We start from the raw sequence: 12427 nt of genomic DNA, 5'->3' as shown, positions 1-12427 counted from the left end.
CTTGAAGCATAGGGCTGAGTCTTCGGTCAATCAGATATCCCCTAGGGGTTCACTATCTCTTTCTTGTCTGGACTGAGTTTCAGTTTATTTACTCTATTCTGGCTTATCTACAATACCTCTGTGTTGTTCATCACCAACATGTGCCTGAGAAAGTTCATAACAACAGAGCAACCCATAATCAAATAAACAGCAAAAAGTTCCTCTGGTTTTAAACCTGTTATTGCCCCTGCAGTAATACTAAAACTAACCTTGACTTATCCTTATTATTCATAATTAGAATGTGGTTGGTTTCTCTCGCGTGTCTGGTGCACCAGTTTGTTGTGAATTGTATATATATATATTTTAAAAAGACTCTAATGGTTTGAATTAAAATTCATTGCTTCCCTCCGAGCACAAAAAAGAGTAATAAATCAATGTAGTAAATTATCTCTATGCTTTGCGGTGGAATTAACACCCATGTATGAGAAATAAAACTGAAAATTTACAGCCTCAATCAATCTGTTCTAATGTATATAACTCCATTTTCTGTTTTATTTATCTTCTTCCACCATTCCTTGCCCCTAACTATACCCTTTTTTTTGTAGTTGCTAGACTTAAAGGTAGTGGGGCTTGCTATGAATCACATTTTGACAGTTTTCAGAATTGTGGTATATTACAGGAACCATTAGAGAACTCAAGCCTAGTAATTTCAGCATACCACATAAGAGTCTAGCAGTGTAGTCCCCACTATAGTAATGTTTAGAAGCATAATTGGTAAAGGTAAAGGTTTCCCTTGCTCGAAAGCCAGTCGAATCCGACTTTAGGGATGCGGTGCTCATCTCCGTTTCCAAGCCGAAGAGCCAGCGCTGTCCAAAGACACTTCCATGGTCATGTGGCCGGCATGACTAGACACCGAGGCGCGTGCAACGCTGTTACTTTCCCACCAAAGCGGTACCTATTTATCTACTTGCAATGTCTTGCTTTCAAACTGCTAGGTTGGCAGGAGATGGGGCCAGAGATGGTAGCTCACTCCGTCATGTGGCACTTGGGTCTCGACCTCCTGAACTACCGACCTTCCGGTCTGGAGTTCAGCGTCTTAACCCCTTGAGCTACCGCAGCCCTAAAAGCATAAAACCTAGGCAAAAAATTGTGATACAGAAACAAGAACTTGGTGCCACACCACAGCATAAACATGACTGCTGCAGAAAGCACTAGCCCCATTTCTTCTCTTCTTCCTGTCCTCTCCATAACACAAAATCATATAAAATGTATGACATCATCTTGTTGGAAGTTCCTCAGGGCAGCTATTGCACATCACCGGCTACTGCTTGCGGAGGCAATGTGATGATGACACCCCTTATTATTACCGTGTTTCCCCAAAAGTAAGACATCCCCCGAAAATAAGACCTACTTACCATTTTGCCTCTCGCTGAAATATAAGGAATCCCCCGAAAATAAGACCTCCCCGATAATAAGCCCCCCCGGAGCAGACAGGAAGTGTGAGGTCTCTTAATCAGAGAGCCTGCCGCCGCCAGGACAAGCTGCCGCCTGCTGCTCACTCTGCCCTGACAGAGTGTACCGTATTCTTCTTAATAAGACATCCCCTGAAAATAAGACCTAGTGCATCTTTGGGAGCAAAAATTAATATAAGACACTGTCTTATTTTCGGGGAAACACAGTAGTACACCTTACCGGAGGGGAGGGCCAGAGAAGGAGAGGAAGACGCAGGGCTGCCGTTTTCAGCGGTAGGCACACATACGTCACACAACCTAGTCCTAGCCATAGCAGCAACCTGCACTTCAAAAGCCAGTGTGATGCAATAGTCTGTGTGGCAAACCAATAGTGGGGAGACGTTTCCACTTAGCTGCGAAGCTCGTGGGGAATGTTGGATTAGGCCACCTTGTTCAGGTTAACTTACCCCATGGGGTTGTTGTTTAGATAAAAAAGATTGGGGGGAGAGAGAGATATATGCTGCTCGGAGCTCTTTGAAGCAAGGATGGGATAAAAAGTTGATAAAATTTAGAGTCCAGTGGCACCTTTAAGACCAACAAAGTTTTACTCAAGGTGCGAGCTTTCGTGTGCACGGACACTTTTTCAAATACACTGGAATGGAAGGTAAGGTTAAAACATATAGACAGGGGCTGAGCAGCCAATTAACATGTAGCATGATGAAGATATTAATTGGCTGCTCAGCCCCTGTCTATATGTTTTAACCTTACCTTCCATTCCAGTGTATTTGAAAAAGTGTCCGTGCACACGAAAGCTCGCACCTTGAGTAAAACTTTGTTGGTCTTAAAGGTGCCACTGGACTCTAAATCTGTTCTGCTGCTTCAGACCAACTCAGCTGACCGCTGGGATAAAAAAAAAGTGTGATCGCTAGAGAGATATTCTCATGGGGTTTTCGTTTGTTTGTTTTGCTGCCAAGTTACAGCTGACGTATGGCGATCCCGTGGGGTTTTCGAAGCAAGAGAAGTTCAGCGCTGTTTTGCCATTGCCTGCCTGTAGGAGAGCAGTGCAGAAGGATCCACTGTTCTCCTGCCTGGAAATTGGGAAGTAGTAAGTCTGTACGTAGAAGTCTGGTGACTGCCTAAATGACGCATTCGGTTTGGCCTTGAGAGAGGGGGAGAGACAGATAGCAGAGAGCCTGTACACACACACACATTCCAAAAGGATGCTAGAATGCTTGTAACTTTCCTTTACGCAGGGAGAAGGAGGGAGGGGGGGAAATGGGGGAAAACTGAGCTTATAAATAAACGCTGGGAAGCTGAGAGGTTTTCAGTCAGTTCCTGCAGACTTGTGTCCTTTCGTCTTTGCATCGCGTGAAGCCTGCACCCACACTACACCTGCCTCTGCATCACGACCCTGGTGTTCCTTGATGGTCTCCCATCCAAGCATTATCAGGGCCGACACTGCTTAGTTTCCGAGATCTGACAAGTTTAGGCTAGCCTGGGCCATCCCAGGTTGACTGTTAGCATAGGTAAAGACACCAAGGGCCGAAGAGTTCACACACTTCACAAAGGACAGCCGGTGTGTTATAGTGGTAGACTTTCCAATTCCCGGGGGGGGGGGCTGGGGCTGGGCCAGAGGCATTGCTGTGCTAGGAGCAAGGGTGGCTCCCGGGGGAGGCTGAGCACCTTCCTGAAAATTTAGGCCGGGGCTGAAGCCCCGCCGCCCCCACGAAGTTTACGCCTATGGGGGAGACTGAGGTTCAAATCCCCACTCTGCTATGGAAGCTTATTGGGTGACGCTGGACCAGTCACACGCACTCAGCCTACCTCATCAGCACCCTGCGGGACCTTATGCAATTCCGCAGGGCCTGTAAGGCAGAGATGTTCCGCCAGGCCTCTGGTTGAGGACAGCGACAGTTTCCATCATAGCTGCTTTCCATAAGCCCTAGGAAGCTTACGGTCTAGCTTTGGATCATGGTGAGACACCAAAGTGAGGGAACACAAAGAATGAACTGGGGGAAAGGCCGTGGCTCAGTGGTAGGACATCTGCTTGGCATGCAGAAGGTCTCAGGTTTGAACCCTGTCATCTCTAGTTGAAAGGATCAGGTAGTAGGTCATGTGACCCTGGAGAGCCACTGCCAGTCTGAGTAGACGGTACTGACCTTGATGGACCAATGTTTGCTTCAGTGTAAGGCAGTTTCATAGAATCATAGAGTTGGAAGAGACCTCCAGGGTCATCTAGTCCAACCCTCTGCAAATTGAAGGAAATACACTAATACCTTCCCCCCCCCACACACACACAGTGACTACTGTTCCATGCCCAGAAGATGACAAAAAAAACACCAGGATCCCTGGCCAAACCGGCCTGGAGAAAAATTGCTTCCTGACCCTAAAGTGACGATCAGCATTTCCTTGGGCATGTAAGAAAGGGCCACATTTGAAGTAAGGATAATTAAGAAGGAATCCGAAGCAGAAACAATGAAGGAGACAATGTGAGGCTATACGTCTTGCGTCTCCTCATCCTTTTCATTTGCAAATGTGTGTGTGTTTGAGTGCAACACTTTCAGTAAAATGCCATGATTGTTTTTTCATTGTAAAAGGGTAACTGGACATAGAAACCATAGTTAGCACATTTTGCAAAACAAGTGTCATTTTTAAAGTGTAATCTACCCCACAGAGCCCCTCTGCATTTAGTATCCTATTCACCAGCTTCACGATACCACCTTTCAGCAAACTCACTTGTAACTTGCCAGGATTTCTGAATATCAGTTCACTGCAGGCACACATGTTGTGCCTCAAAGTCTGCTCCTAGATTTTATAGCATTTTGAGAAGTTTTCCAGATTAGTGAACAGGCAAAAATAATTATAGTACTGCATGAAAAAAAAAGGGAAAAAAATTCAGATTTGCTTCCAGATTCCATTAGGTTACAACTTCTCCAAGGAAAGAGGGCAAAACATTTACTGAAATAAAACAACTCTCTTTCTCTGACATACTGGTCATCACACTAACAGAAGGGGAAGCCAAATCTACATGACCTGGAGAAATCAGGAACACTCGAGGAGGATAGGCTTGGGAAATTTAATAATTTTGATGTGGGACCATGAACTTTCACACACACTAAATAACACACTTCCAATCCACTTTCAATGCACTTTGCAACTGGATTTTACTGTGTGAAATGGCAAAATCCACTTGAAGACAATCGCTGAAGTCAATTGAAACTGCATTATTCAGCATGTGTGAAAGAGCCCTATAATCTGATTTATTTAAAACATTGGTATGCCACCTTCCCACCCAACTTAAAAGTCCCCAGGACAGAAACAATCAAAATGGCGTTTAAAACACATACAAGTATTTATCAAATAAAGGCAATATTTAAACCAATTAAAGAAAACATATCAACACATAAAGACAGAGACACACGAACAGGGATGTAGAATTCCACACAGAAGAAGGAACAGTTTCCAATCAGGGTTTCAGATCCAGAATTAAGCAGGAAAGTTAGTTAGCCCAAACGTGATGACGATCACTGCCAATGTAATAACAACTGCCTCTGGTTAGAAACAACAGGATAGGATAGGGGGAATTTGCATCCCCAAAGGGAGTGAACTAAAGAGACATGCAATGCTGTCCCAACAAGGAATAAGCAATGCCTACACCAGTCCTGTGTCACACACACAACAGCAAATCTTCATGGGTTGATACTTTCTCATGGTCGAAACCAGATAATATAATTTCACAAGACGCCTAATCATGACAAAGCAAGGCAAGTTTGTGACAGCAATTTCCTGGGAATAAGCCCCACTGAATAAATCTGAATAGCATTCTGAGGCCCTGGTCACACGGGAGGTTTAGGGCCGGAAGAAGGACGGATCGGGGGCGCGGCAAACGGGCACGATCCCACCGCAACATCTGCGAAGCGTTGCACACCCGTCCCCGATCCGGCCCTTCAGGCCGAAAATCCGTAGTTAAAAGAAACCACCTACACAGGTGGACTTACCAGAAAGGCCGCATCAAGCGCGGCCGTGGGATCGCCGGCACGTCCTTCTGCCGGCGCATCCGAGGCTCCTGGCCGAACTGTGCATGCGCACACATGCGCAGCCGGCTGTCTCGGTCTCCGGTCGGTGGCTTCCTCCCCGGCATCTGATCGTGCCGGGGAGCAACGGTGTGGCGGCTCAGGGGATCTATGTGATCCCGGCACCGCGTGTTTCTTTTGGTGCGGCTCTGAATAGCCGCACTTTGCCCGTGTTTTTTTCTGCCGTGTGGCAGGGACCTGAGTAGACCTGTTTAGAACTGCTCTCGGAGTGACCTAAGGATACTCCCAGTCAGGGGTCATTTCATAGAAAAAGAGCTAGGGGGGCTCATTAGCATATGCCACACCCCCTGACATCACCGGAAGTGTGTCCTCCCCACAGCCAACGGCGACCTCCAGCGGGCACCAGCAGGGAGCTCCAGGTCCCGCCCTCCCGCACCTCACCCGGGGGGGATGGCGTCCCCCCGCGTCCCCCCCCAAATGACCCCTGCTCCCAGTGCAATCCTAAACAGAGTTCTACCCTGCTAAATCCACCAAAGTCTTTGAAAGGGGCAACTCTTGTTTAGGACAGCACAGCTAATCTCACAAAGATGCAAGCATTATGTTCTGATGGGGGAGGGGAGATTAATACAAAAACTATCTGGCCTTCCGGGTAATTTTCCACTTATTTCATTACTAACTGCATGGGTTACTTTGGCTTTTTAAATGCCTGGGGGGAGGCAAAAACAGCACATATTGATTAGGGTGAAATCTAAAGACCAGTTTCATAATTGGACCATTCACAGCCCCGCGTGGGGGGCTGCATCCACGCATCGCTGGACATCATGCATTGGTTTTGCTCTTGCAAACATTTGGAATCTCTGCCGAAAAACACCCGCCCCTGCGAGACCTAATGCAGTTCCGCAGGGCTTGCAAAGTAGAGATGTTCCGCCGCCAGGCTTTTGGTTGAGGACAGCGACAAGTACCATCTCGTCTGGCGCTCCCTTCTCCCCCCCCCCCACTTCATCTTGCTCCCCCTCTACCTCTCCTGAAAGACAGGGACACAATCTTGGAACTGAAGTTTTAGCACCATCAGAGACTGTTTTAGTTATTGTTTGACTTGTTTTAATGTATTTTTTTAAACTGTTGTTAACATAAGAACGTAAGAGACGCCAATGTTGGATCAGGCCAAAGGCCCATCCCGTCCAACACTCTGTGTCACACAGTGGCCCGAAATACCAGGTGCCATCAGGAGGTCCACCAGTGGGGCCAGGACATTAGAAGCCCTCCCCCTGTTGACCCCCCCCCCAAGCACCAAGAAGACAGAGCATCACTTGCCCCAGAGCCCCTATCTATCCCTTGTGGCTAATAGCCACTGATGGACCTCTGCTCCATATGCCTATCTAATTCCCTTTTGAAGCCGTCCATGCTTGTAGCCGCCACCACTTCCTGTGGCAGTGAACTCCAGGTGTTAATCACTCTTTGGGTGAAGAAGGACTTCCTTTTATCCGTTCTAACCCGACCGCTCTGCAATTTCATGGAGTGCCCACAAGTTCTTGTATTGTTCACCGCCATGAGTTCTGTGTACTGAGAGAAGGGTGGTCTATAAATTTATATTATAAATAAATAAATGTATTGGCTTGTCCACAAAGGAAAGGTCTGTCTTAGAAAACCAGGTGGCTACTGGAGCTCAGAGTGCTTTTGCCCAGATCCTTCTGGTGCATCCGCTGTGTCCGTTCTGGGGTCAGTCAGATCTAGCCGTAGTGATCCATGCCTCAGTTACATCTAGATTGGACTACTGCAATGAGCTATACTTGGGGCTACCCTTGGAGAATGTTTGGAAGCTGCAGGTAGTGCTCGTCATGGCCGGCTACCGGAAGCATATGTCCCTGGTACTACGACAATCACACTAACAATCTGCTCCTGAGCCCAATTCAAGCTGTTGGTTGTGTCCTTTAAAGCCCCACGTCTTGGGACTCAATCGTCTGAAGGATGGTCTTCTCCCATACATGACTAGCCAGGAATTAAGATCGCAGGAAGATGACCTCCTGACCCATCCCACCAAATTAAAGATGCTCATTTGGTGGGTACATGACAGAGGGACTTTTCCATGGCAGCCCCATAAGTAGAGTTGCCAAGTCCCCCCGGGGGGTGGGGAAACCCCCGGCCCAGAGGCCCGTTCCCCGCCGCCACCGGATCGGGGCCCGGAGGGAACTCCACCCTGATGTGCACATCACCAGGAAGTGACACGACCATGCCGGGCACGCTGGGGGCGGGGCCACGGTAATCCGAGGGAAAACTCTATGTTTGTCCCTCGGATGGTCGTGGCCCCGGCCCCAGCGTGCCCGGCGTCGTCACATGACTTCCTGGTGATGTGGATGCGGCGCGCGCGCTTCGGGATCAACCCAGGAGTCCCCCGCTCCGCAACAAGGTAGGACTTGGCAACCCTACCCATAAGTGTGGAACAACCTCTCCAGGGAGGTGTGCCTGCCCCCCTCACTGTCGATCTTCAGGAGGCAGCTGAAGACAGTTTTATTTAGAGCTGCAGTTTGACTGATTCAGCTTTTATTATTGGCAGTCCTAATTGGAGTTTTTAAATTGTGACTTTTTATGGATTTTATAATTGTTTTCATTATATTTTTATAATGTTTTATTTATATCGTGAGCCACCTTGAGTTCCGCAACAGGGAAAGGTGGCTAATAAATGTTTTAATTCTCATTCCCAGTACTTTTTAGGGGAAATTAACAGACGAAACTGTAAAGTGTTGTAAAATAAAGGGGGTGGGAAACCACCACAAAATAAATAACACATGCCATCTGCAAATACACATAACTGAGAGGAAAAATATACAGCTTTATGTACAAGGATCTACTCTTAAATCTGTTACCTACTTCAAATTTCACTAAAGGGTTAGCATTTACAATGAAGAGTGGTAAGAAGATCAAGAAGACCAAATACAGGTATAGCACTGTTTCCCTAAAATCCACAGTTTGCAAATAGGGAGACTGCTTCAGAACTCAGGTGGGTAGCTGTCTTGGTCTGAAGCAGCGGAACAAAGTTTGAGACCAGTAAAAGGTCAAGGTAAAGGTTCCCTTGCTCAAAAGCCAGTCGAGTCCGACTCTAGGGTTGCGGTGCTCATCTCCGTTTCAAAGCCGAAGAGCCAGCGCTGTCCGAAGACGTTTCCGTGGTCATGTGGCCGGCATGACTAAACACCAAGGGGCACGGAACGCTGTTACCTTCCCACCGAAGCGGTACCTATTTATCTACTTGCAATTTCTTGCTTTCGAACTGCTAGGTTGGCAGGAGCTGGAACTAGAGACGGGAGCTCACTCCGTCATGCAGCACTCGGGTCTCGAACTGCTGAACTACCGACCTTCCGCAGCCTGCAGTTCAGCGTCTTAACCACTTGAGCCCCCGCAGCTCCTTTGAGACCAGTAGCTGGACTCAAACTTTGTTCTGCTGCCTCTGAAGTGAGTGTTTCCGATGCAAACTGCACCTTTCTGGAACGAATTCCTGATCCTTTCTTGTGTTCGGCTCTTCTTGATCAGGGTTCATAAACACGCTTCAGAGTCTGAGTCTGAATCCTGCTCACTGAGAACCAAGGATCGTGTTAACTACAATGCAGATGTAATGCCAACTCCTGGTTAAAGTTGACAAGGAAGGGAGGTAGAATTCATGGCCAAGATAAGAGATCCTCCTCTTATGAAGGCTGGCTCGCAGTTTGCAAACTATGGTTACCAGAGAGCCCACATTAAACTTTCATCGGACCTAGAGATGTAAAATTTCCAGAAATTTTGAAGCTCGGAAAAAACCCCGATTTTTTTCCGGGAAAAAACAGAAATTTTCGGAAAAATTGAAAAAAATGCTACATTAGCATTTCTTTTGTCTTTTCTACATTGAAAGTCATTCTGTTACTTTAGGAACATAAAATATGACTATGGACATTTTTACTTGGCATGAAATTATCACAACTAGCATATTAAAAATATAGGTAGCTGTCTTGGTCTGATAACATGAAATTATCACAACTAGCATATTAAAAATATAGTGTATCCAAACAATTATTACAAACAGAATACCCACCCACATGCAAAAACAAAACTGAAACTTTTTTATTTTCTTCTGACAATCGCACCTCCTAAAGGAAGAAATGCATCTTGTTCTTGCATTGGAGAGTTCAGTTTGTAACCTAGGACTTGCTTGTCCTCAGTGCACAGAAATTAGATCAATCTGATACCATATATATATATTTTAGAAATGATTTGGAAAATATTTGAACACCTTGTCTTAAAATATTTTATTCATCATGTTAAAATAAAACGTTCCATAATTAATTTTTTTTTCCTTTCCTTTTCTTTTTTCAATTTTTCCAATTTTTCGGAAAAAAACAAAAAAGGCTTCAGGAAAAAAACGAAAAAAAACACGTTTTTTTCCCGAATTTTTCCGGTTTTTTTCCGGGCCTTCACATCTCTAATTGGACCTCACAGGATGGTGTAGATATCTGAACAGCAGTTGCAAACAAAACCTGTCCACAATGCACACAAACAGCAGTTTCTGACAACACGTGTAAAAGATATCTCCTTACCTGTTTTCGGATTGATGATGAAGAAATTCTGGGGATTTCCACTGGTAATCCGATAGCTCATCTTCTCATTTGTGCTGGCGTCGGGATCCTGAGCCTGGATCTGGATAACCGATACATCCTTGGGTGAGTTTTCCAAAACTGATGGGTAGTAAATGGGTTCCGAAGTTAACGGGGCATTGTCATTCACATCTTCGACTTCTATGTAGACTTCAATGGTGGTGTAAAGAGGGACGACACCTCGGTCTGTTGCGTACACAGTTAGCCAGTAAGACTGGGTTGTCTCTCGATCTAGGACATCTGCCGTATATATAACTCCTGTAAAAAGAAATGGGGAAAGATTCAGGCTATTGGGGGGAAGAAATCAGACAAAGAGCGATTTCTAATAGGAAAGTGTTCACAAAGAACGTACAAGGGAGCTTTCTGATTTCATTGCATGAGATTCGACACCAGCAGCCAGAACTACCATCAAACCACTATGTGAACATCAGCTTCCTTTAGCTCAGGAGCCTGGATACATGCATCTCTCCTCTCTTGTTTTCTCTCCCAGTTTTCCTCCACTTTCCTCCCCTTATCATCATTGTCTCAACTTTGCTAACACTCTTGGTGGAACAAAGTGGTGTCACGTCACAGCTGATTTATGGCAACACCCCATGAGATTTTCAAGACAACAGACCTCCCTGCCTCCTTACTGGGCCTCCGCTCAATGGGTCAGAACTGCATATTAGAGTCCCCCAGCGTGCCTGGCGTGGTCGCGTCACTTCCTGGTGACGTGGATGCAAAACGCGTGCACGCGCACACCAGGATCGACCCGGGAGTCCCCCGCTTCAGGACGAGGTACGACTTGGCAACCCTAATTGTATACACTGTCTTTTATTAAATTTGATGTAACCTGCCCTGAGCCTGCCATGCGGGGGAAGGCAGGATATAAATGAATAAAATAAATAAATAAATAAACGAACAGAGGTGGTTTTCCATTGCCTGCCTCTGCATAGCGACCCTTGACTTTCTGGGTGGTCCCCCACCCAAGTATTAACCAGGCCTGATCTTCCTTAGCTTCTAAGATCTGATGAGATTGCACTAACCTGGGCCATCCAAGTCTGGGCGCTAACTCTCCCAGCACCCAACAATTATCTACAGATTTTCCGTGCATGCCTAAAGCACACACAATGAAATCCGTCAGTATGCAAGTTGATATGCAGCACAAGCTATACACGAGATGTACACTAATTCCAACACAGGAGTGCTTCATGTTCAAGACCCCTCGTGGGGTTTTCAAAGCAACAGAGAAACAAAGATGGTTTGTCATTGCTTGCCTTTGTGTCACAATCCCAGACTTCCTTGGTGGTCTCCAATGCTCCCTCTAAGCTGTGGAGTCTTGTGAGCAAAAAATGCTACTTTGTGAGCTACTGGCATTAAAGTTGTGAGTGAGCGATTTGGCTACTGCGTACATTAGTTTGCTCTGGAGCAAGACGCCTAACCGTGACAAAGCTAGGCAAGTTTGTGACAGCATTTTCCTGGCAATAAGCCAAACTGAATACATCTGAATAGCGTTCTGACTAGACCTGTTTAGAATTGCTCTCGGAGTGACCTAAGGATACTCCCAGTCAATGCTCCCTCTAAGCTGTGGGGCAAAAATTCTATTTTGTAAACTACCGGCATTAAAGTTGTGGGCAGGTGATTTGGCCACTGTGTAAATTAGTTTGCTCTGGAGCCCTCCTTCCTGAGCTGAGACAAAAACGTTTGAGCCGGAGGCTAAAAAACTGTGAGCCAGCTCACGCTAACTCAGCTTAGAGGGAACACTGGTGGTCTCCCATCCAAGTACTAACCAGGCCTGACCTTTCTGAGCTTCTGAGATCTGATGGGATTGTGCTAGCCTGACCCATCCAGGTCAGGGTGCTAACTCTCCCGGGATCCCACAACTGTAGGGTTGCCAGCCCCCCAGGGGGAGCAGGGGAACCCCCACTTTCGCAGGCTCTTGCCTGCTGCTGGCCAGCAAGGGGGGGGGGATCTCACACCAACTGATGTTTTTGGGCCTACTTCCAGTTTTGGGCCTACTTCAGGTGTACTTCCGGTTTTAGACCTACTTCTGGTTGGGGGCGGTGCTCTGGCTTTGGGGCAAAACTCTATGGGTTGAAGCTGAATTTACCATAGAGTTTTGCCCAAAAACCATAGTGTTGGCCCTGATAGTGTTGGCCCTGACTTGAAGTAGGTCTGAAACAGGAAGTAAGCCTGAAACCAGAAGTCGGCCCACAAATGCCCAACATCACATGTGGTCTTCCAGAAGGATGCCGGGAGACCCCCCCACTGCCCAGGTAAGTCAACCTGGCAACCCTACACAATCCGTCAGTGTGCAAGTTATCATGCAGGACAATCTACAAATGAGATGTACACTAATTCCTAT

At 46.6% G+C, this 12427-nt stretch overlaps 1 protein-coding gene across 1 annotated transcript in view; it reads right to left on the bottom strand.

The window, feature by feature from the left end:
• The window catches only part of FAT3 (FAT atypical cadherin 3), a gene marked incomplete at its 5' end in the record, with an annotated part of 357302 nt that extends 346961 nt beyond the window's left edge, over positions 1-10341 (bottom strand). Inside the window, one exon of the mRNA XM_015416224.1 lies at positions 10027-10341. Within this exon, the coding sequence (XP_015271710.1) occupies positions 10027-10341 (315 nt within the window). The remainder of the gene's footprint in view (positions 1-10026) is intronic.
• Positions 10342-12427: the final 2086 nt, after the last annotated feature.

The sequence above is a fragment of the Gekko japonicus genome, unplaced genomic scaffold, assembly GCF_001447785.1.
Source record: "Gekko japonicus isolate JY-2015 unplaced genomic scaffold, Gekko_japonicus_V1.1 scaffold568, whole genome shotgun sequence".
In the NCBI taxonomy this organism is placed as follows: Eukaryota; Metazoa; Chordata; class Lepidosauria; order Squamata; family Gekkonidae; genus Gekko; species Gekko japonicus.
Note: the sequence above shows the minus strand (reverse complement) of the source record. Positions and strands in the feature narration are given on the sequence as shown.